General features: G+C 40.0%; 1 protein-coding gene across 5 annotated transcripts in view; it reads right to left on the minus strand.

Annotated features, from left to right (window-relative positions):
* Positions 1-7,729: 7,729 nt before the first annotated feature.
* LOC111851372 (cell adhesion molecule 2) overlaps positions 7,730-26,717 on the minus strand; it is a 228,815-nt gene continuing 209,827 nt past the window's right edge. For 4 of the 5 annotated variants that reach the window (XM_023826237.2, XM_072701053.1, XM_072701051.1 and 1 more), the window contains 2 exons: positions 14,839-14,961; positions 7,730-12,769 (listed from right to left, as the gene is read on the minus strand). In XM_023826237.2, the coding sequence (XP_023682005.1) occupies positions 12,651-12,769; positions 14,839-14,961 (242 nt within the window). In that variant the 3' untranslated portion in view covers positions 7,730-12,650. Of the gene's footprint in view, positions 12,770-14,838; positions 14,962-21,275; positions 21,303-26,717 lie in introns of all 5 variants that reach the window. The other variant, XM_072701052.1, reaches the window with a different exon arrangement.

Here is a 26,717-nt window from a genome sequence, read left to right on the forward strand (position 1 = left end):
TGGCTAAACAGATATTCAATTACTGAACCGGTCAACTTATGTATCATGGAAAATATACAAAATACCACAGTTTGGAATGAAAAATGTGGTTAAAATATATGAGTGTAATGGGAACCACCAACAGGGCCCTTCTGAAGAAAAGCACAGTTTCTGCAGAGTAATCTCTACACAGTCAGTCCTGAAGTGGCGAATCTCTCCAAGAAATGGCGCTACTTGACCAAGCAGCTGTTTGTCAGTAAACAAAATGACTCAGATTGACCCATAACAAGCCTGGAATAGGTGGAACGCCTCTCTGCAGGGGAATGTTCAAAGGATTTTTTTTCCCAGTCTATTTAAGCTGAACGTGGAGCTGCTGCTGTCAGGGGTCTTTTGGACAGCCTGTGCTCTGAGATTTTATTGATTAATAAGTCTGGAGACGCCACCTGAAGTTCAGGTTATGGGATTAGGCTATTATATGCTGTATGTTACTTGCAAAAAGAACTTAGAAGCAAATTTTACGAAGATAAATGTGCTGCTTTTTAAATATGAGACTCATGGTTTACAAAGAAGAACATTGGCCTGTGTCCTCTGTCTTGAGGCCAATGACACATTTATGATGCGACAAATGTTTTAGTTCTTTATATTATTTTTTACATTTCGTTATTTTATCATTATTTTATGCTATGACATTTATTATGCAACTTTTATAGGGCTGTTTATTGTTACTTTTATTGTGTGTGTGTGTGTGTGTGTGTGTGTGTGTGTGTGTGTGTGTGTGGGCGGGTGTGTGTGGGTGCTGCTATAGACTGGCTTCTCAAGTTACAGATGAATAGTGGATGGATGGATGGATGGATGGATGGGTGGATGGATGGATAACTCCGTGGAGGTTTTTGTTTATAAGCTTAATTAATTTAGTGCTTTTCAAAGTTATTTTTCTGGAATATTATACATAAATCACGGGAGCAAAAGCAAAATTAGTGTCCATGCATCCAATTAAATGCAAACCTCTTCCTAACAGTTTATTTATTCACAAGTTAATACATTTCTAAAATTAATTATTCAATATTTGGAAAGGCAAGATTTTTATTGCCCTCCCTTTCTTATGCCCATTTATCCTTTTCCAGAATAATAATGCGAGCTTTAAATTAATAGATTCTATAAACAGAAAAAAATAACTGGAAAAAATGAATTCTTTTATCCTGTTCCCCCAAAACTGCAAACTCCTGGAAAATGAACCATTCTATTCCAATTTAATGGGTAGTTATATTTTTTCAAGACAAGCTCTTAAAAAGGTAAGGTAGATAGAGCATTATGTTCAAAAGAGCCTGGTAAATTTAATTCAAACAAACACGATACAAGTGAGCTAATGTGAACTCGGACACTTATTTGTGCATGTAAATAAGAAAAGCACGCCAAGGAAGACACTGACCTCAGCACTTTGCTGCTTATTCAATAAACAGGAATAAACATCAGCGCGTGCTTTTGAAGAAGCCAATTGGACCGTGGAGACTTTGGCTTGGTCTGACGGTTAAGGGGGAGCTCATTAATGTAAAAAATGTATGAAGAGACACATTTTGTTTTCATACCTTAAAAATACATATTTGTTTTCTATGGAAATGGAAGAGAAGCAATCACCAGTGTAAAGGGTGATGGTTACCTTCAAATACTGCTTAGCATCTGGGTTTTCATATTAAATTTGCAAATGAGTAGATAAAATTAAAGTGGAAATATAATATTTCAGTGCATGTTGAGGAAAAAGTTCAGGGAAGTTCTTTGAGTTCAGGGAAGGCATATCAGCCACACGATTCCACCAGCTCTGGTCATTTTTAGCTAGTGCAGGAACCAAAAGGCTTGCTGGTCTACAGTTCTGGCATTCAGCAGCTCCATGGGAGTTTCTCAAAAAACGCATAGAGTGCACTAGTGCTTTTACAGTCTAACTACCCACTCCGTTTTCCACCCCTGGGTGCACCGACTTTGCTCGTCTTACTCGCTTGATTAAATCAATCATTTTGCATGTAATTTTGTTTATCTGACATTTCAGGTGTGGGTCAGGCTCTCCTGCCCCTTCAAAAGAGGAGTAATGTCTTAGCTCCTGTATTTACCTTGTGTAAAGCAACTAAAATCCAAAGAATAAGATGCAGGGCACAAGCGTTCAGCTTAAGCATAATGAGGGAAGTGTAGAGTGGAGAAAGGGAAGGTGGGTGGGATTAGCTGTGTTCTATCAATCATCTGTGTGGGTCTGACCAAAGGAGAAGAAGCAGCAAAGTGAGCCGCTGTAATCGTAACTTAGACCAGTGTGCGACTGACGCTCCGCAAGCTTCTATAAAAACCAGAAACACATTCAGCCGTATATGTTATATTAAATGACGGCTTCTTACTACTGTTCCTGCCAACTCCCCTGTTTATGCACTTACAGCTTGGTCTCAAGCCTCCCCCAGGTATTCGCTGAGGGATTCGCTTAAGAGAGAAACATTCATTTCTCTCTATAGGTGGCAGCAGTAAGCTACACTTATATTTTATATACACCATCAAGCAACTGTCAGCCCAAGTGAAGGCTGATTCGTTTATATAGACATAATAGTATTGGTTTGGTTTAATAGACTAGACTTCATGAGGAATTAATCTGATGAAATGTGATGCATGAGGATCTGTATTTTCCCGGCATTTTATATTATGACTTGCTGTTATTTAAGCACTTGTATGTTTCTGAGTTGGTTTCCAATGTGTAACCTGGGTTAAGCTGCTGTCTATGGCTAAATGCTAAGAATAAAATTAGCTTACTGAACAATTAGACGAAGAGACGAGGCTGGGATAGCACCGGATGATAAGGGGAGAGGTTTATGTACGCCGGGCCAGGGAGCACAGGAGGGAGGGAAGGGTGAAGGGATTTAGACTTCGAAGGGCATGCAGTCTCATAAGGGGCTTTAACCTTAAGTACCAGGCCTCATCACTGCCACTTCCAAATAACCATGACATACTACAAAAACAGATGAACCGCCGACTGACAAGTGGCAAAAAATGTATAATGTTTAGAGATATCACCAAGAAATCAAATCATTTCTTTTATAATTTAATACAGAGGGCTGATTTTAATCAAATTAGCTCCATTGGTTGGAGAGAGCCTACTGTATAAGAATGTTCTGGATCTTAATGAACAGATGCCTGCTCAATACCCTTTCCAGCTGATGCTCTCTAGGAGGCGCTACAGGTCCCTGTCAACCCAAAAAAAAGAAAACAGTTTTTTTCCGCATCTGCAAATCTCCTTTGTCAATCTTGTAAATATTACCTGTGAATATGGTTTGTGAATATCTGTGAACATTGTCTGTTGTGCTAGTCATTGTTTTCAATGGCTAATGTCATGCTGAGTGTCTAACGTGATGTTGGTATCTGCCTGTGTTTAATGTGAAGGACACTGTTGAATTGAGCATACCTACCATTCAGTTCCGACCCCGGTTGTGTGGTCATTAAAATGATTCTGATTAAAAACGACTCCGATAATCCAGTTACTGAAGTCATTTGCCCAATTTTACAAGTTTAAACCATGCAGCTTCTTTTTTCCTTTTTGACTTTTCTGGGGAAGGAGTGCAGGTCATTAGAGGAGCTAGGTAACATAAATCATTGAAAAGGGCGAGCTGAACTTTCCTTTTCAACTCTCTGATGAAAGGTGGGTCTTAATGGCCTTCACACAGGAACGCGCTTGTCTGTAAGGTTTTGCATTCATCCCTCGTTTGGGGATGCACAGTACACATATGAGACAAGCCAAAGCTAATGTCAGCCTAGCATAGGCAATGAACTTGGGAAGATGTCTGCCAATGAGGCATACACATATGCTGGATCCGGGGTTACTAACTCAGACCAGGTATAATAAACATGAGTAATGTCAAAGTCCTCATACGGTACAGCCTTCACGTGTTGCCATGTGAACGGGCAGTGTTACACCCCGGCATTCATTATTCCTCTGCATGAATTCTACCCTTGTGGTGCTACAAGCAAGACGTGGCATGTTCCCGTGCTCTAGAAGCCATATTACAGTTCAGTGTCGTAGAAGAAGTCTGAAAAAACTGAGGAGCAACCTTTAGACATGTCTTTTAATGCAAGCCCTTAAGCTTCGCCTTTACATCCAAAGCTCAGGCCCCTGAGGTCAACAGATAATACGCAGCATTTAATAATGTTCTTATGATCACTATTTGCAATTAGCAGCTATACTAGATGGGGATGTAATATTTTCCACTACCTTGTGGTGTCCTTCACTAAACAGAGCTGCTGAGAGTATTAGTTAAAGCTATCACGTAATGGAGTACTTTTCACTAATAATGTTCATTTAACTATAAGGCATAAAGAGGCCGTACTATAGTCAAATCATAAGCGAAGGGAGCCGGGTCCTGAGATCTGCTTGACAAAGCGCCGCATGGCTGAGGCGTGTTCGTGGGTTCATGCGACGTGCTGCATTTGGCACGGCTGCCGCTTTTGTGCTGAGGGCTGTCATGTGGGCGGCTTAAATGTAGGAGAGTGAGCGGGTACAGCAGGCAGACGGTTAACAAGGTCGGATTGCTGTTAAAGGCACAATTAGTCTGATGGAAAAAGAATAATAATAATAATAATAATGCTTAAGGCTGGAGATCCCAAGCAATCGGAGGACGAGATGAAGGTGAAGATGCAGGAATAGTAAATCGAAAATCCAGGTCATTTTAAATAAGGGTAACTACTAAAACCATTTTAATATACTGCGTAAGAGTGACAGTTTACATTGATCAGGCATGTTTCTGTGGCCAACTACACTGATCATGCTGTGTATATAATCTCCAAGCGGTACACACTCTTCTCATCATAGAGGCTAATGTTAGGCTTAGTCTCTGTTGCTCAGTAGTGCATTGGCATTCTCATACATTCGCATTAAATCAGAGTGCCGTCTCCTTCCTTACTTATTTTTATTCACACTCGGTAATCCTTCTGAGCAGCACATTCCTCTCAAAAGGGGGGAAGAAAATAAATCCATTTTGCGCCTCGACATTCCTGTGGCGAGACCATTCAGACGTCGGAGATTAGATCGACAGAAGATGAAAAGCGCGAATGGCAGAGAACAGACACCTGAATGGTGTTGGCAGGATGCTAACTACGGGGCGGCATCTCCGGAAATTTTGGCTACACCGTGCCGTAAATGAGGGCACCCATTTGCATGGCCGCTGTTCCAGAAGATTCCATTGTTTGCTCGGCAACCTGTCGATTTATCAAATAACCCAATGACCGCTCAGAGCTTTCAAACGTATGAATCGAATTTTAACAATTGGCTTCCGCCCGCGGAGTCTATAAAATCAATGGCAACACTAACTGTTCACGAGACTGGGGAGAGAGTGGAGGATTAGGATAACTTTGAGGCATCATCAGGCTTAGTCAGCACACCCACGTGGGAGGACGGTAAACAGCGTGGGCAGCTGCTGTTAGCCTCCGCTTTCAGAACTGCCCACCATTTTGGATCTGCTTTCAGGCACATCGGCCGTAACGAAAGCGTCGAAAATGTTGTTAGTGTGAAGTTCGCACAATCGCTTCCACACAGCCAGCAGTCAGAAACAGCCACTTCCTGAATTTTCCACGGCGCTGCCAGGATGGCTCAAGCGCCGTAATTGTATATCTTGCGCTTCATATGAGTTGGATGTCCAGGGAGTAAACAAGCTGGATATAGAGCCAGTTCTTCGTGATTCAAACCAGCATTCTCTGCGTACGTCGCGTGGGCTGGTAGTGATGTCGTCCCATTTTTACCACATCAATCAAAAACCTCTTGGTGTCACCCGAAAGGCCTTCCACCTTAGCTTGGTGACACACTTAGATGTCACACCCGTGCCATTCTTTTTTGGTTACTGCCTCTCCAAAAAATCTCGGAGAAGCTCATACATTCAGCCACTGCTTCCCATCTCTGCTTTATATCATTTTCATTTGGAGGGGAAAAAAAACAAGCTGTTCTCAGCAGAGGGACATTTCCCACACTGTCCCCTTCTGTTTACAAGCTGATAACTGGGAAGATCTCTGCCCAGCAGCCCACGGACCAGCAAACACCTAAGTGCTCCACATGAGAGCCGATACGGCGGAGGAGCGCTGTACTGGGTAAGCGGTACAGAAAATAGATGGATAGACTCATTTAAAAATAGTTCCGGCAAAGGAGAATGATGTTAAAACCCAACGCTTGGCACAGCTCATTTCCCATCAGCTGACTGGGTAATTTGTGCCATATGCGATTATCAGTATTAGTTGGTATGTTGTATGTTTTATCTAATTCGTATAACAAAATACAATGCGCTGACATTGTACATTTTACTGAGCGCGTTCCCATTTTTGCCTATGACCTGCGATGTACTATAAAAACCGCTAACACGTTTCTTAGTAAAAGCAATATGGCCCCTCAAGCTTACACATGGTCTTTGTTTGTTGTCTTTTGCCTTCTGAGTAAAATTGCTAACCTGATGAGTAAAAGACGGCTGCCTCCACAAACAGCCATCTCTCCTATGTTCCCGCAACACATTCATCACTCAAACTTAACAGATGCTATAGCCTCCAACTCCTTCATTTAACCGTCCTTATAAAAACTTCAACCAGGGCAAGCTGTTATTTCGGAGTTCTGCGCAGATCAGCTTTTATGAAGACAGACCTGCTCTTTTTCTGCTCCCCCCCCCCCCCCCCACCAAGGCACTACTTTTATTTTGTGACGATGGATGAGAATCTGACACGTAGGCAAGATGCCGGGGAAATGCAAAACATCCACAAGCAGGCGTTTAGTCCAGGTTAAGTCAGACTGCAGCGTTTGCCTACAGCTGGGATAGTTTCAAACTGCTGAGCTGCTTTTGAACACATGGTAATGTTGAGCTTATTTAACAACATCAGAAGCAAAACATCCATTGGGCTTTGGAAGGGGTGGGAGGACGGAGGATCTACCCAATTGAGAGGTTTGACTCCAGCAATACCCAATAAAAACTGTCTTACAGGTTCAATTGCTACAGCTGGCTCTGTGTATGTGGAATTTGCATGTTCTTCCCATGTCTACATGCATACCTCCTGCAGTCTGAAATCATATTGTTTGGTGAATCATTCTCTTTAAATTGCCTGGTGGCGTATAATTGTGTGTTTGTGTCCTGTGATGGACTGGCTTCCTATCCTGCGTATTCCCAGTCGTGTGCCCTGTGCTTAATGAGATTCAGGCTCACCAGCGCCCTGTGTGAAGAAACGGCACACAAGATGGATGCATTAAATGAGTAAAAGCTGCCTCAGGTGAGGTAGACACCGATGTTACAAAGTGCACCGATAAAAGAGCTCAGCAAGAAGCAGAGCCGAAGCCAGAACTTGGAGCTTCTCAACAATAGCTACCAGTTTAACTGCACCAAAAGCATAGAAAGACCTTACTATCTATGCCTGTTTAGATACAAAAGGCTCTGCGTCTCCATTAATAGGCTCAAGGTGACTGAAGATACAAAATAAATGACATCATACAAAAAAATGAAAAAAGTTAATAAATTTTAAACAGAAAGTTATGCTTGGAACCCCAATGAGAAATTGGTTAAACCAGTGCAACACTGCCAGCGCCCGTTCACTGCCACCCACCACTTTAAAGGCCTCATTTACTGCATTCCTAGCTGCAGGCACTGTACTATTATACTCGTGTGGGATCATTTGCATAAAGAGTTGAATTCGAAGGATCTTAATATATGTCCTGTAAAGCGGCTTTCGAGACACGGACACACAAAAAGAATTAAGCTGAAAAAAATGGTTTGTTACCAGTAAACTGGTATTTATTTGTTCAGTACTTTAATTCCATACAGGCGAAAATTGCTTCAACCTGACTTTCAGACCCTTTAAATACTTCAGGAACACATTCACGTGAGGGATTCCACTCCAGCTTACTACAAGAAGCATGACTCCTGCATGTTCCGGAGACTCCATGTGCGTACAGAACTGACTGACAGTTGTATCAAAATGAATAAATACAGAAATAAAACAGCCCACAAGAAAACATTTCGGTGCTGCACGTTGAAGTCTTCCCTCCAGATTACGTTATTTTGAATTTTTCTTTACCTCTTTTTCCCATTACGATAAGATATAGCCAATACAAACAATTAGCTGGTAAAAAGACACAGAATCCGACATAATAGGCATTCAAGACGCATTATAAATACCTAAAAAACTGAATAAATACCTAATTTACTTGGAGTTTTTCATTGTAAGCTATGACCTATCCAGCTATAACGGCTATATAAAGCTTCCTGAATGCTTAATAGTTCATTATAACATCTGTAAAAGACAGTATGACCAGTAATGAGTTCTTCCTTAAATAAATCATTTTGAGGATGTATCCACACTTTACAAAGTGTCATTTTCTATTTTATCTAGAGTCAGAAATTGTTACACAATGATGACCCATGTTGCTATAGTTCAAGTAAGTTGGTATTCATATGACTGTTTTAGTTTACATGATGTGGACTATGGAATTGAAAAAGTAAAACTAATAAGTGCACACGTCACTTAAAAGCAGATTTTTGAAAATCCAGTCTATATGTTAATTGATGTATTGAATGTAGCTGTATCTATAATATTGAGCCACTGTCTGAGTAAAGTCAACTTGGTTCTGCAAAATTTATGCTGCCCAGCATATTAAAGGAAACAGGATTAAGATCATATATTGACGTCATGGAATTTTATGTGGAGAATTCAGTGTTTATCCATGGTTGTGGGAGCAGATCCATTTAGCGATTTAAATAAAACAATATTATTACAGTGGTTTTCAAAATGCAGATAATATAAATTTTAAGTAAAATATAAGATAATGAAGTAAAAATTCGAGTAATGGGAAAAAGAAAAGCTTTTATTAACAGTTTCATGGCTCCAGAAAGCAAGCAGATGGGAAGTGTTAAGCTACTAGTTTCAAATGTGTAAACATGTAAAACATATTCCTGAGACAAAAAAATAAATACTGCAAAAATGTGAGACTATAACGTGTCATAAATTTTGGCACCTACTTTATATATATACACAAACACAAACTCGGCGTCTGGAATTGGGAACAAACCAAACGGCCTAAGCAGATAAAACGATCAACAGGCTGCGTTAAATAAAAACAAAATCTTTGTTTTTTTGCCAGGCTAACAGATGTGTTGTTGTTCTTATTGTTGTTGTTACTGTTACCTGATGATACTGATAAGAATAAATATGCTCAATTAATGCACCAGCATGGGATGTCATAAATAAATTAGCTACTGTATTAAATGAAGTTGTCAAAAAACGAATATAGAAGTAATCCCTCCTAGCTGTCTCGTGTTTAATGAGTTTAACCATGTTACATCAGATTGCATACTCCAGAAAACAAACATGTGCGGCCTATTCCTGCCCATACTGTAACTGGTCACTGTTACATCAGATGAGATTTTACAGGCAAGTGAATTTTCATTGTCAATACATGCTGTTTTAGAGCAAGTAAATCTCCTTTCTATATATTGTTCTAGGTCAGGTAGCTAGTCCTAAGAGTTGTAATCATTAAAGATGCATGGGCACATTCATTCAAATGCTATTCTTTCTCATAGATTGGAGCTATTTTTTGAAACTGGTGCTGAAACTGCAAATGTACAACAAAATGCTTGTGGCTGCTCATCGATGAAATTCATCATGGGACAGCTGGAAACAAAAAAACAGACCTTTCTGTTGACGTCATTCTGACTGGCACGTTTTGACCCATCAACACACAAAAGTAATGTTTGCTTGTTGTCTGTCCTGCAGCCTTTTCTCAAACCTCCTCTGCCACCTGCGTCTTTAGACAATTACATTTAACAGTCCTTGTTTCTTTCAAAAATGCAAAAAACCCACACACATATAAAGAGTAAAATGATCGTGTAGAAACTTAAATTACAGTTTGATATTTTATAAAAAGTAGAACACCAACATTATGAGATAAAAAGATTTTTGACTGAACATATGGATGTTCTATCTGTAATCCTGACAGGGGAAGATTAGTGACTGACTTCAGTAGAACCCAGTGCTGAACATGTCATTCACGCTGTTGGGTATAGACTCAAAGGCTATCTCGGTATTTCTCAGGGTAACTGTGTGACTGCCGGTGATTTATATCCTGCAATGAGGCAAACCTTCAGGCTCCCCAGCAGAAAAAAAAAATCTACAACCTCAAACACTGTGCACTTTCTTGCGAGGTGAACAAATTTCATAAGTGTTTTGCTGTGTTGTACAATATAGGAGCATTATGGACAATGCCCCTGTGTTTCTGCTTGTCTGCAATAATTACAGTCTTATATAGAAAAAAGTCACATTTGCGGGCTTTTATTAAAAACAAGAAAGAAGACATTATTAACCAAAGCTAGTCAACAATGTTATGTGCATACTCAGTACTCTCTCTCTCTGCATCCCCTACAGATACACATTCCCTTAATGTATTTTAAAGTGATAGTGGCATTTAACTCCTTAAGTACTAACTCCTCAAAGTATCATGTTCTGCTACATTACAGTCATCTACAACACTGAAACGGCAGGGCGCACCAACGTTAATCATGGTCAGATGAGGCGTGACAAAGTTTGCCCTTCGCCATTAAGTACTGCCGGGCTTAATTATTTAATGTGTGTTTAAAATGCACATCTATAAAGCCAACCCATAATAAAACAATAAAGTAAATGCATCGGGTATCTGGGATGAAGCAGAGTGAATTTCAGCAGGCATTCCAGAGCAGCTCCCTTCTTTATTGATTTACTTTTTTAACATATTAGTTCACTGATGTTTAAAATGGCCTCAAGGCTTTTTCTGTGGGCTAGCAGCTATCTCTCTGCTGGTGATTAAGTAAACTCATAGTCACAAATTGGATTTTATTTAGATTTAGTTTTAATTCAGCTTGATTTCCTTCTTCCCTAACAACGGATCACGAAAAGTTAGTAACAATCCTACAAATGAAGGGTCCCTGCCTTGCGCCCATAGCCTGTGGGACAGGCTCCGGACCCCCGTGGCCCGAGAAACGATAAGTGGTTACAGAAAATGGATGGATAGATTGATGGATGGATGAATAATAATAATAATAATAATAATAATAATAGAAGATCTGCAACCCTCACCAGGAGAAGTAAACTAAAACTAGGTGCTTATGTAGCTAATGCTAATGCTACACCCTCAATGAATAAGAAGAGACAAACACGTTCCCACAGTGGGGACGAATAAATGTGATGCAAGTGTATGTAAAGTGACAGGAAGGGCTGCCATAACGGGCATTATGGGCTGGAACGCAGCAGAGGCCAAGGAAGCCTGTTAGCCAGAGACAACTTGCTACCTTTAACTTGTACAATTGGTCTCCCAAGTCAGTCATCTGTGCGAATGACGTCATACTGCCTCAGCATATCATGCCGTTACACGTCTGGTTTCAATTTGCCGGCTAGGACGCTGATGTTTGTCATAGTCTAGCCAACATGATCTGTTTGAGTATGAACAAAGCCCCCACCCCAAAAAAGAGAGAGAGAGAGATTTATGATTTATGATTTACAGAGTACAGTATTTTTCAATATATAAATTGGCTAATATACAAATTTCAAAGTATGAGGGATTCCAAAGTCTAACAACAATTTCACTAATAACTACATATAGCAAAGGTAATGCATGGTATTATCAACTAGGGAGAAACTCTGCTAGTTTGCTGAACAATTTCATTGACTAAATAAATTAACTTATAATTCACTTAATTTCTACATCTGGACAGATATATCAGGTAAGGCCGGAGTCCAATTATGAAATATAACATCAATGTGTGTTTTAAAAGCCAAAACAGTGTAACTTTTTTACAATTGTACAATTTGTGCTTTTTCATTTAAAATTGAAACATCACTTTGTTTTTCGTTATATATCAGACAGTAAACATGAAAGTTCCCCCTGAAAAGTCTGGGAGCAGAGGTACCAAGATGTGCTTTTATTCTTCATCTATAGGGCAGGAGATATTTACACAAATATCTATTGATTCTGATATCCATCTTTTTTGTACAGGTTTAAATTTAGACAGAAACTGGATTAGGAACTTAATTTTACAATAAATCCCTTCACTGATTTGAAACATATTTTTTAAAAAAGCACACACACATATTCCATTTACGTCCAGTAGCATTTTTTCGTCAAAATGAATTTGACTCTGTTTACATCAAGAACAACTATACAGTTACATGTTTGGGTTTTTTTCACTTTCTCTCTCTCTGTTTAAAGCTAACTCATTTGCGTGTCTGAGCTTTTCTGAACTAAGTGTCCACATTGCTCAGAAATACCAGACCTCCAGATGAAAAGTACCAGCAGATTAGACATATCGGTGGGGTTTTGGCACATCTTCTTCACCTCTAGAAACACCTGTTAATCCCTAATAAGAATCGTTTTTGTAGTCATTGACTTCAGATGGGCGTCCTTAAATTTAGGCACTATGAAAAAACAATATATCAGGGAGGAAGGGTTAGGGACTCTGGTGGTGAGGGGATGTGAGTACAAAAAGTTGGCATCGTAATTAGGCGCGTACTTTAAAAAAGTAGCTATTTGAAGAATTATGAGTTGATCTGCAAATTGACTGAGAAGGATAGGAGAAGGAATGGAGGGGAGGTTAGGACCAGAGCGATGCTGGCGTTGAGTTCCTAAGACCTGCCCATCGGCTGTCTGACGAGCTCTCGCAGAATTAGATGAAGTACTCCTTCTTCTCCGCGGCATGGGCCTGGTTCCCCTCTGCATTGATGATGGCCGTGTCTGCATCGGGAGCGTCCTCTGCCCCCTTGGCCTCGTGCGTTAGATACGTCCCTGCATACGTCCGCCGACACAGCGGAGACAGAGCAGAGGAATTACCGCACCATCGCCTTGACAACATGTACATGCTACCAATGGAAAGAAAGCAGCGATTCTCGGCAGTACGACTTTTACATTTCAAGGCTGATTTACTGTTTCTGTGTAGCAGGTGTTTCTGCATGAAGCGGGTAACAAAGTTAACCATTATTCTCAAGAGAAACTCAGATTTGCCACTATGAAGCCTCAGATTGGCACTGTGGTCACTCTTATTAGCAGGATCATGACCAGGGCTGTGTAAAATGTGCATGTTCGCCTCATGTTAGCATTGCGTTTCTCAGGAACCCCCATTACTGCAACAGCCCAGACATCTAAAACCCCCAGAGTCAAGTTCAGCAGTGGGTTGCACCAGCTAAGTTTGATCTTAGCCTACGATAGCCGTAAACTGCCGCTACATTCGAGTTCACATACCACTAAAAAATAATCGGTTGCACCACACAAATAGTTTCAACATAGCACTTAGTTATAATATAAATTTTACACTTCCTTAACATTATTTGTAAGGTCCATTGTAACAAAAAAGAATGTTTAAAGGTAGTGAAAAAGGGACAGATGTAAATAACCTAACAAAACTTTTTGTTTTTAACATATAAAATAGCATAACATTATAATAGTATAACATTATCAGAGATAATTGTAATAATTCATTACGTTATCTGCTGATTTAGGATAAAACAAGGTCACTGACTCGATATATCAACCTTAGTCGAGTTATTTGTTTCGCATTAACCCTGTTTGTACTCCTTAAGCTCGAGCCTCTCATGTAGCACAATGAATGTCAAGCCCCAACAACAAATGTCTAACTGTACCACAAATTTAATAAACATACTAGTGGCATAACAGAGCTTAGCTGTAATGTATGTAAACTGTGGATTAACTGCAAAGTTTAAACGTGATGGTGTGAAATAGTTTTATTGCTGCAGTCACTTCTTAAACTTAAAATCATTTCTCACAACAAGAGAGAATCCCCCACTAAATGGGAATTTTAAGTTTTCTGTGAGAATGCAATAACAAAAATGCCATGGAATTCATATACCCTCCTTCTCAAGACATGCTGTTCACATGTCTAATTACGACATTTGTTTTTCCGTTTTCATTTTGTGATCTTGAGAAAACAACTTTGGCAATGTTGAGATCACAAGAAAAATAAGTCATGATCTCGACATAAGACGGAAAAAGACTATGATGTACGTCCTCTAAGGACATCCGTCCAATGCAGAGTTGCAGTGAAAAGATACAGACAAAGCAGCTTGTTTGTTCACGTAACTGGGCACGTTAAAAGTTCCTTGCTTTGAGTTTTCTTTCAGTTCTTTAAGTAATAAATGAAAGGCAAAGTTACGGCTTTCTTTTTTCTTCTTTGCTCATCCAAAAACTGATCCGATCTGCGACTCAAATACCGTGATATGAGCCAAACCGTGAGTTTTGTGATCGTTTGCGCCCCTAATCCATACCCAGCATGCTACCTAGTGAACGCCCTTCTTACAATCGCACCACACAGGACACATTACAGGTTTTATTACAGCTGTGTTTTAAATGGTTCTCACAAATACAGACAAAACAAATCTGTTTTAAGTTTGCACATGCCCATGAAATTGATTAGTTGCATATTTTTATTTAGTAGCTACTAACTATGATGTAACTTAAGTAGCAGTGGTGCAACCGACAAAGAACACGGCGCAACCTTACAATCGAACTTGTGCTAAGCTGGTGCAGTTCACTACAGAACATTAATCACACACTGATTATGAACTGGGGACAGGGCTTAGACCAGAGCAGGGCTCTTCAAATCTGGACCTCAATTCCAAATCCAGGCCTTGTTTTCAGGTCTGACTAATAATTACTGATTCTGATTGGCCACAGAGGCTTCACACCTGGTTCACAGGTAAAGGAAAGCTGGGAAATCAGCAGCACCCGGACCTTGCGGACCGCGATTTGAATAGCCCTGAACCAGACAGTCTTCTTGAAAATGCATATGGCCAGTCATCAAAGAGATAGAATTTCTGTGGAGCAGAAAGTGAATGTCATACCTTTATGCCGAGCGAGATATCGTCCTAATACAATTATCAAACATAAAGTGATGAAGACAACGACCGCAACCACCCCTCCAATAAGCGCGTGGTCTGGACCTTTCTGTTGCAAGGCATTGGGATCTGGATGAACCAAAAAAAAAATAAAAAAATGGGGAGAGAAAGAGAGAGAAATGAGAGGTACAGGAGTACATTATATGCTAATCGACGAGAAGCAGTTTCTTCAGATTATGCTTCACGAAATCCATGTTGATTCTTATTTCCTTCGGTGTGATAATTAAAAATCAAAGCAGCAGCGATGAGGCAAAGAACAAGGCACACAAAACAGTTAGTTACAGAGAGATGTAGCCAGAACATCCAGCGAGGCCTGCTGAATTATTGAGATGTTCCCTACAGTAACTGCATGTTACACACTTAGAAAATACAGTAGCAACATAAACTAAACACAAAAACCTGATACCACAGAAAACTAATCCTTTAAATAGATATATTTGAATATACTTAGCCCCTAGAAGTTTCAGAGCAAGCAACATGATGTTCAGTCATTTTTTGGGGGTGAATCTTCCACATCTACTCCTGTTTGAAACCTGGATTCATTGTTATCAGCAGTCTTTGGTGCAAACAGCCATATTTTTGCCTCTTTGGTGCCTTTCGTTCCTTTGTAAAACATCCAAGATGCAAGATTTTCAAGTCATGTTCTTTCCTGGTGGCACAGATCCAAACAGAGAGGTGCAAAGACCCGATAACAGGACGTCAGCGAGATGGCCTTCCTGTAGGTTCAATGTCAAATGTAGGCAGGAACAAAACTTTGAGGCTGTCCATTAAATCCAATTCAAACTACCCAACTGTAACTCCTAGTTATTACCAAAAACAAGAACAGCTAAGATAAAGTATTGCTAAGCTAATTTACAACCACAGGATTATATTTTAGTCACATGGAACAAAGTTTCTGCAATAATCAGCATATGAAACTGCAAAGTCCTTCAATGTACGAACGGCTTAAAATGTAATTTGCATGACATTCTTCAGCTTATTTTACTGTTTGTAAAATAACCTGACACCTTATTCTGAGTAAACAAAAAAAACAAGCATATTCTCCTCCACCTTCCAGTTATTTCCTTAACATGTTAAAAGCAAGAATATCTTACAACAGACAGGAATACAAAGCTAACTGAAATGATAGCAGTTTACTGAGGTTAGTGTTTCAACTGTTTTAAGTATTAAGCCTTAAAACTTTTAAGATAGCATTACATTTATTATACTTTTTTTAATGTAAGCGGCAGAAAAAGAAAGATAAATACATTTATTACAAATAAGCTGGTTTCTGTATAAGAATTAGATTACTGTTGCACGTATTGCTTGCATTTATTAATGTAAAACTTTATTGACAAGACGGCAGCTAGGTTGACACCAGTGACACCATCGGCACTTCAGATACAAACGCACATGATGCTCAGCTTGACGTCCCATGTATAAAAGTACGGAATATGGAGACTCGGGGCTAAGTATAGAAACACAAATGCGCATAAAAACCTTGTATAGTCATTGTCTTTTGTCCTCTTAAGCCCATATTTTAACAAGGTTATTATGAAAATGCTCTTAGGCAAAATGCATCACTACTATAATTTAAAACCAAAAACAACCAATAACTGGAAATCAACTACACTGGCTCAAATGATTAATATGAGTAATACAAGCCATTTCCATTCTCTCAAACGTCTCTTCCCTTCCTTGGAAAGATGGAATTTTAATGTATTAACACTTCTTAGGGCTTATTGACGTGCAATGGACTGCTTCTGAACCAGAACAAAATGTTTTATTAAAATGAAAGGCATTCGCATCTTTGCGTTTTAATTTTAGAATATGTGTGAGGAGAATTTATACCCACTCTTATTAATCTTAACATTGTTATCTTCCTCAGTGGAACAGTTTTTCTAAAAATATTACAAAGGGGTTGTGTCTACCTATTATCGACTAAGGTGTACTGTATATGAAAATGAAAGGCGTTAGAGCGCTTTCTTGTTCTTTATAAAGTAGCACATTACTTTATATTGTCTACTTTTTCTGCTATTGGCCTGATTTGCAGCTATGCAGAGATATGTGCTTTTAGTCCTGATATCTCAGGAAATCGTAATGCTTTATAGGGAGTTGTTTTACTACTCTATGCCAACAAACTTACATAGCTATTCTGCTACCTGTAACTGACGGAAGAAATAATGTTTACAAAAGCATAAAATCAGAAAGAAGATATCAGATTTGACTCAGTCCATTCGCTGGTATAGACGGGTGCTACAGCCCTGTGTTAATGGCCTCTGATTGATGGAAAATGGCTGGCTCTTGTGTACAAAGAGCAGGATAAGAATGAGTGATCACAGGAACTTTTCACCAACTGAGTGAGCTTGTGGCTGCATAATGTTGACACTTTTACCCCAGAATTTCTCCAAATCATTTATGTACAAAGACCCTGGTTTCTTCTCTAATCAAGATCCCTTGTGTTGTTCCCTGCTGTCCACTCCGGGCTCCAAATAGCAACGGAATTTATAAAATACCAGTACAAGTAAGTGAAATGTTAGATTTCTTGTGTAATGCTCTTCTATGCATACTTGGGCTTCCACAAATCTTTATGCCAGATGTCTATGCTTTTCGCAGTACAAGTACTGTATATGTGGATCAATGTCAGACATCCATTACTTTAATGTAGCATACATATTTATATCAACATGCAGAGACACATACCTGAGAAAGATTTGAAAAGATCTAGACATATATTTCCAAACTGCATTTACAAGCATGATGATATTAAAAGTAGCCAGTTAAACTACCTATTGGGTCAATGCAATGAGTATTGCAGTGATTAGGAGCTCCGGTGTCTAAACTGGAGAAGATGTGGGGAACAGCAGGCAGAGTGACGGTCCTGGTTGGGGTTTGGGTGATCTTGTGTGTTGCTGTGATGAGTCATCGCCAGTTAAAGTGTCAGGTAAGAGTTCATGAAACTTAGCTTGCCTTCATTAGCTTGCCTTCATTAGCTTGACTGTTTTCTTAGGGAGGATCAGTTGAAGAGACAAGAATGTTTCGCGGAGGAGTGATAAGGAAAGGTGGGTAGAATATATCTTTGCATTGTCATTGTGTATGGCTGAATTTATTAATGTATTTCGATTTTCTGGTCTTAATGTGGCTTTAACCACATTGTATATATACATTTTGTTCCATAAAATTCTTTTAATTAATCCCTGCTGCCATATGCCGTACATGATCTGATGTCTTGCGTCTGCTGCATCCTACTACTTTGTTTAAAAAATGTTTTTTTTTTCTTTTTTCTCACAACTCTGTATATGTACAAGGGCTGGTGCAGATAGTTCTGTTAGAACTTGGTGTTCCAAGAGCTTCTGGGCCTAAATTAAAATGTCCAGTTGACAAGTAAAATGCCATGATTGTCCTGTCCTCTGTACTTTCAGAGTAAATTTGCTTAAATGTTTTGGGGTTTTCTGTCTCACTTCTTTTACCTTGCATAGGAGCCTAGACTTGGTGCAAGATAGTCATGATGCTGGAGATTAAATGCACCTCTCACATCTGTTTGCTCCCACCGTTTAAACCTGCTTCAGCTGCAGAGGTTGCTGGTGCACGATACTGTTATTACGCAGGATATAACCTCATTTGGTTCCCACAATACAGCTACATATTAGATAAAGAAATCACCCATTTGGCTGTATCCTTGGAAAATGGTGAGTGTAATTTATAATAAGTGGTTCTGCTGGAGAAAATCCAAAATAAATAAACCCATACTCTATGTGAATATGTATGTGAGCTCCTGACAGTCCTTTGAAATACCCCCCCACACAAACACACATCCTACAAACTCCATCTGAGCATAAAAAGGATAATTATCTACATGATAACGATATACAATAAATGCAGTTATGTTTTACTGAGGACATCAAAGACAAAAAACATATAATATGAACATTATTCCCAGTTTAACAATGTTCTCTTGAAGGGCTCAGTTACATAATACCAACAAACAGGCAGAGTGATTAGGATTTCGTTGACTTCGCTGGTGTCTTCTCGCAGTCACGTTTCCTTAGCAGTGCTCCAGAACTAAGGTGCTCTGAAGCTGTGCTGCAACTGAGCAGACTGGGAGGTTTAGAGATAATTGCTCATGCACGGACCTCGCTGTTATGTCAACTCAATTAAGGCTTTTCCAGAGAGGTATTAATATCCCCTTTGGTTTTGTCCTGTTGTATTACATATTCACCACCTTCATGGCCATGCAAACTGTTGCAGTCAAAAAAGTTTCAAAAGCAACCTGATGCAATATAGTGAATGCAAACTGGCCCAAACATTCACCGATCCGTCTTCGATAAGTGCCGCAGGGTTAACCTGGAGCCTATCCAAAGAAACACGGGAGACAGAAGAGGCAGCGCCACGGATAGGATGCCAACCCAAGAGCTAAACATGGTATGGAAGAAGAGGCCCTTTACCCGCCTGCAAAATGCACTGCATGATGTCGCTGAGAGGTTTGCCCGGTTCTGGTCAAGGCACTTCAATAATCTATTATCCCAACCCACAGGCCAAATAAAACGTTCAGCAAGTTTGCTAATTAGGCGAGCAAAAGATGGTGTTCAAGACAAAGGGATAGAATGCTTTCTCAGGGGTGTCTGAGTGGAGTGGCCAAAGATCAACAAATAAAACATGAACTTGATTAACATCAAATGTAAATTTGTCAAATGTAACTTGCTGCGTTAATACTGTAATACTATTATTATTATTATTGTTGTTGTTATATGTCCAGAATGCCCTCTGCCTAGAGTATTCTTCAAAATGACCTCATACTGAATAAGTGGAAGTGGTTCATACATCAATAATCATCCATCCATCCATCCATCCATCCATCCATCCATCCATTGCCACTTATCGAGTGCAGGGTTGCACTTCTTCTTATTATTATTTTTCTTCTTCTTCTTATATATATAAAATGGTATATGGTAGTTACTCTTCAAAGGTTTTCTCCCCATAGCATTTCATCCTACAGACCTGAATGAATAATGAATTCATTTGCATGCACTGGACACTTGAGACCGATTTAAAATGTTATTCGCAGAGGAATACGGTGCAGGTCAGGGTGATTTAATTAGGTTCCAAAACAAATTACTGCTTCTAATTGTTAAAAAATTGGGAGTCTGGTGGGATAATGAGGTCCCACGAAGGAGCTGAATTATTTAATAGAAAATAAACAGGACTTTGTGGTGCATATATATATATAGCTCTGATAATTACCAGAAGCATGTCAGACGGCTGTAGCTGATAGCCAGTGAGGATGTTCCAGCGTCCCAGAGAAAGAAAATGCGTCACTCGCTTGTGGTGAGTCACACAGGGAAGGCAAAAAAGGGGCCTAGTAACTTCTCCAAAAAAGTGTAAAGAGAGCATGTTCTGAAATCCGGTGATATAACCTGAGGCCCAGCCCCTCCCCCTTACACCCAAACCCTACAGCAACACTTCTGTGATGACCCCCATTGTGACGCCTAAAGGTTTCCTCTCCGTAATTGAGTAAAAACATCTCTGCAGTCAGTTTTATTCCCCCTAATCCCTGTTTTGTTCGCCTTTCACAGGCAGGGGACGAAAGACTGCTTAACATCCCCTCGCAGCCTCTTCATGTTACCCTTCGTCAGCTAATTACAGCCTCTAATTACAGCCTTTTACTCTTCCCTCTTATTGATTAAGTCAGAATCAATACTAATTCCTGCACTTCTTCACATTCAGGGGGAATCTCTCCAGAATAATATCTGTTGAGGACAACATTTAAAACTGATTGTTTATCAAACGCCGTATTACATAAATGATCGTGCCCAAAAGGTTCTCGATTCAAATCGTGCGATAGAAACTGCTGCTGATCCCTAGTACCATTAGTTTAGTCCGAATGACTTAAATAAACATCTAGATTAATGAATATGAAAAACAGCATCATCTGAATCAGTCTTCTGTGTGCAGCAAATGCTAATGTAATATCCTTTTCCCTGAGTGCTATCCTGTAGAATTAAAATGCTAGCCATTAGCCAATATTAGCCATTATCCAACCAATGACAAAATATTAAAAGATGGAAAGTATCCCCTTTAAGCCACATTCAGTCGTAGAAGTCACCATAACTGATGTAGGGGTCGGCACTTCAAAACATTGACTCATATTTTCATTTGTTGGAAATCAGCGGGCTGGCTAATTACGTTGCGAATAAAGTAACACAGCAAGTCATCCTTGATGTCGGCAGGTCAAAGTTTTGATGGTGATGCTTAGCGGACTGGAGCAGTGTGGAGCAGCCCCCCCCCCATGCACAGGTAATGGTTTGGCTCATGCTATGCCAGGAGGGCGGGGGGTGGTCATGGGCTACGCCGTGCTACGTTGACAAGTCTTAACTGACCGCCGAACAGGCAGAGGGGGTATTTACCTGTCGAAGGAATGGAAAAGTCCTTGGCTGTTGCCATGGCCGCGGGCAGAGTGAGAGAAGACGGGGGAACAATATCACAGGTGAAAAAAAGTGTACAACACAAGGGGAAAAAAAAGATGAAGCACTACAATGCACACTAAAGGAAACAAACAGAAGAACTTGTAAGGCAATCTCCAAGGGCTTTTTTAAGGGGAGAGCAGGGATGAAGTCTACTGAGTACTAGGGCTGCAGGATTCTGGGTAAAATATGAATCGTGTTTTTTTTGTTTTTCACTAAAAGTTGTGATCAAGATTTTCTCTTATGATTCTTAAGGAACATATTTCTCTATTATTATTATTATTATTAGCATTAACATTATCAGCATTATATGTTGTTTTTAGGAAGAGGGAACAAACAATACATAACGATATATCGCTTAATATACTGGTATGAGCCAATATTTGGTAAAAGTCAAGATATCGGGATTGGTCTGATGCGTCAGTCAGTATTGTCGACCAATATTTAAATTTTATCAATATTCAGAGTTTGCAAGCTAAAGAGACAAATACAGTACTAAAACAATTGAGATGATTGCGTTGGATAATCAGCCATTTTCCATAGTGGATTTTGTCAGCCCACTCAATACTTATAAGAGGTCTCAAAGTACCGGCATGTGACATGTTCATAAATTCATTATTGAATCTTCCCACCAAATCATTCATTCGTTTTCCATAGAATGAAAAACTAGGTAATGTCATCCTTCTAATCTGCTCTGGCAAGTCGGCAAGTTCGATGTCTGGCAACTCACCGACGGCATGTGGCTCTGGGGTAAGCTGGTTATTGGTATTAGCGAAATAAAAAAAAATACATTAGTTACAAGTATTGGTCTAAATGTCCGCATTGGCGGACCTCTAGCGATACTGAAATGGGCCTGTCACATCAACTTTGTAGGATAGTTTGGGCACAGTCCTTGTTTTTAACAAGTAACTCATTTCTAGATGCAAGAAACATAATGCTAAACATAAACTTAAACCTTGTATGTTCTGTTTTCACAGCATCTTTTTATCAGCCCCCTCTTCCTGTCATGTAGTGTAACTCAGTCCTATCATTTATTGGTACAGGGATATGAATCGAGATCACGATTTAAAAATTGGTTAATCATGCAGCCCTAGAATGAGATCACATAGGGATATGAATCAAGATTGCAATTTAAAAATGATTAATCATGAAGCCTTAGAACCAGACTGCATAGAAGTATGAATCGAGATGGAGATTTAGAAACGATTAATCGTGCAGCCTTAGAACAAGATCGCATAGGGGTGTGAATCGAGTTTTAATAGAAATTAATGCTGCAGCCCTAGATTGAGATTGCATAGGAATATGAATCGAGATCGAGATTTAGAAATGATTTATCATGCAGTCTTAGAACGAGATTTCATAGGGGTATGAACTGAGACAGAGTTTTAATAGCGATTAATCGTAAAGCCCTTCAGCGTACAGAGTAATTTCACCAGGCCAGACACTCAAGAGAGGCCACATTCCCAACAGGCCATCCTGGATGCAACAACTATGACCCGGTCTTGCAGAAACCTTACACTGTCTGTTTTTCTCCGAAAGGCCGAATGAGAGCCGAATGTGAGGGAGGCTGAAGCCCACTTTCGGCACATTCCATGGACATCAGCCTGAAGGAAACACGGGCAGAACGTGACAGTGTGCTTCCTCTCAAACTTTTGATCCACACTTTCTGCCATTACTTAGCACCATCAAAAAAAGAACTTCGGGATTAGGGGGAAAATACTTATTTAAGAAGAAAATGTAACCAAAGTTGTGATAATTGGTATTATTAACATTTACCAAGTCATCTGTCAATGCTGACCACTACTGCAATGTACACTATATTGGCAAAAGTATTGGGACACCTGCCTTTACACACACTTGAACTTTAATGACGTCCCATTCTTAATGCATAGGCTTATATGAAGTTGGCCCACCCTTTGTAGCTATAACAGCTTCAACTTTTCTGGGAAGGATGTCCACAAGATTTAGGAGTGTGTTTATGGGGATTCTTCCAAGAAAGTATTTGTGATGTCAGGCACTAATGTTGGATGAGAAGGCCTGGCTCGCAGTCTCCACTCTAATTCATCCCAAACGTGCTCTATGAGGTCGAGGTCAGGGTTCTGTGCAGGCCAGTCAAGTTCCTCCACACCAGACTCGCTCTTCCATATGGACCTTGCTTTGTGCACTGGTGCGCAGTCATGTTGGAACAGGAAGGGGCCATCCCCAAACTGTTCCCACAAAGCTGGGAGCATGAAATTGTACAAAATGGCTTTAAATGCTGCAGCCTTAAGAGTTCCTTTCACTGGAAATAGGGGGTCAACCCCAACCCCTGAAAAACAATCCCACACCATAATCCCCCCTCCACCAAACATTACACTTGGCACAAAGCAGTCAGGCAAGTACCCAGACTCGTTCATCAGATTGCCAGACAGAGAAGCGTGATTCGTCACTCCAGAGAACACTGCTCTAGAGTCCAGTGGCACTGTGCTTTACACCACTGCATCCCACGCTTTGCACTGCACTTGGTGATGTAAGGCTTGGATGCAGCTGCTCAGCCATGGAAACCCATTCCATGAAGTTCTCTATGCACTTCTTCAGCTAATCTGAAGGCCACACGAAGTTTGTAGGTCTGTAGCTATTGACTCTGCAGACAGTTGGCAACTTCTGCACACTGTGAGCCTCAGCATGCGTTGTCCCCGCTCTGTGATTTTACGTGGCCTGTCACTTTGTGGCCGAGTTGCTGGTGTTCCCATTTGTTTCCAGTTTGTTATAATGCCACTAACAGTTGATCATGGAATATTTAGTAATGAGGAAATTTCACAAATGGACTTATTGCCCAGGTGGCATCCGATCACGGTACCATGCTTGAATTCACTGAGCTCCTGAGAGTAACCCATTCTTTCGCAAATGGTTGTAGACACAGTCTGCATGCCTAGGTGCTTGATTTTATACACATGTGGCTATGGAAGTGATTGGAACACCTGAATTCAATGATGGGTGTCCCAATACTTTTGGTAATACAGTTTATGTGGTTTCTCAGCAATAAGCGTTTGGGGGTTCTGGGCCCTTACTGGAGTGATGAGGGATATTATTAGCCAACCTTTGACTTTAATATTCCAGAAATCGTTATCTGCGGGTGTGGTACCATCAGATTGGAAGCATGCTAATATAACACCCATATTCAAAAAAGGGGATAGAAGTAATCCAGCAAACTATAGGCCAATCAGTTTAACTAGCATTACTGGAAAAATAATGGAAGCTATAATTCAAGTGAAAATGGTAGATTACCTAGATGCAAATAACATTATAAAGGATAGCCAACATGGATTTAGGAGAGGTAGATCCTGCTTAACGAATCTGCTTGAGTTCTTTGAGGAAGCTACAAGTGAAATTGATCACAAAAAGGCCTATGATGTGATTTACTTAGATTTCCAGAAAGCCTTTGATGTTGTCCCCCACAAACGGCTCTTGTTAAAGCTTAAAGCTGCAGGAATTTTAGGAACTGTGGCAGCTTGGATCAAAAACTGGCTAACTGATAGGAAGCAGCGAGTAGTTATTAGAGGCACTATGTCACAGTGGGCCTCCGTTTATAGTGGGGTACCGCAGGGTTCAATTTTAGGACCACTATTGTTCCTAATTTACATTAATGATATTGACACGAATACATACAGTAAACTGGTTAAATTTGCAGACGACACTAAGGTGGGCGGGGTAGCAGATACTAATCAAGCAGCAGAGAGGCTTCAACGGGATCTGGATTTAATTAGCGAATAGGCTGATACTTGGCAGATGAAATTTAACACAGATAAATGTAAGGTAATCCATGCAGGGAGCAGAAATATACAGTACAGATATTTTATGGGTTCCACTGAAATAAAGGTAGCTGATTACGAGAAAGATCTCGGTATGTATGTTGATGCTTCCATGTCCCACTCTCGCCAATGTGGGGAAGCAATAAAAAAGGCGAACAGAATGTTGGGTTATATCTCTAGATGTGTGGAGTTTAAGTCAAGGGAGGTGATGTTACACTTATATAATTCCTTGGTAAGACCCCACCTAGAATACTGTGTGCAGGTTTGGTCACCATACCTCAAGAAGGACATTGCTGCCTTAGAAAAGGTGCAACGAAGAGCTACGAGAATGATTCCTGGTCTTAGAGGAATGTCTTACGAGGAGAGGTTAGCGGAACTGAATCTGTTCAGCCTTGAGCAAAGGAGACTAAGGGGGGATATGATTCAGGTCTATAAGATTCTAACGGGTCTGGATGCTGTTCAGCCAAATGACTATTTCAATATTAGTCTAAATACTAGAACTCGTGGCCATAAGTGGAAATTAGCGGGAGAACATTTTAAAACAAATCTGAGGAAGCACTTCTTTACACAGCGTGTAGTCAGAGTATGGAATAGTCTTCCTGCTATTGTAGTGGAAGCTAAAACCATGGGTTCCTTTAAATCAGAGCTAGATAAGATTTTAACAACTCTGAGATATTAGCTAAGTTCTCCCCAAACGAGCTTGATGGGCCGAATGGCCTCCTCTCGTTTGTAAATTTCTTATGTTCTTATGTTCTTATGATACATTGTTATCAATTTAACCAATTCCTCCAAAGCTTTTCCTGCTATTCTAAAACACACTTTGGATTTTTCAACTTTTTTTAATGCTAATGAAGCCTCGTGTGCTCAGACTCTGGACACAGACCCCAGAAAGCAGCTGATTTTTCTTTGGACGTCATTAATCAAGTGTGCTTCATTGAGACAAAACAAATGATTAAACATAATTTATTAGCCCTTTGTCCATATGAGATTTTTAAACCAACTACTAAGCAGTTTCGAAACTTTTTTCTTTCTGTGAGGCAATTCTGTATGTGTTCCTCACTTCTTCAAGCTGGCTGATCTTTTTATCAGGAAAGGTTGCCAGCTGTATGAAGTATTGTGGATATAAGGGCTTTTCCCTTTGGCTTTGCGCAGCAGGTACAACTCTGCCAACTCTACTGTATATGTGCATATATATAGCCAAGGATCTTAAGCTGAAGGCATGTTCTAAATATTTAAAAACATAGTACTTTAGGCAAACTTGGAGCCCTGTATAATCATACTTAATTTGACAGCTATAAAAAAGGTCTTAGCTTTTAGCGGGAATGAATCCTATGATCTGAAACACCTAACTGACTTTATCACCATGTCACTCAGATGCATGAAGCAATATGGCCTGCTTGGCCTTCAGATTACATATTTTACCATATTTACAGCATTTATTTTTTTATAAGATGTCTAACATACAGTATCACCTTCTTCAGGTGCAGTTTCCAAGTTAGCTAAATGTAACAATGTGAGATATACTGTACAATCTGGGGTGCGTTTCCCAAAACCATAGTTGCTAACTACGTTTTGCGACTTGCGTGGTCTGAAC

Source organism: Paramormyrops kingsleyae, chromosome 17 (assembly GCF_048594095.1).
Source record: "Paramormyrops kingsleyae isolate MSU_618 chromosome 17, PKINGS_0.4, whole genome shotgun sequence".
Classification (NCBI taxonomy): Eukaryota; Metazoa; Chordata; class Actinopteri; order Osteoglossiformes; family Mormyridae; genus Paramormyrops; species Paramormyrops kingsleyae.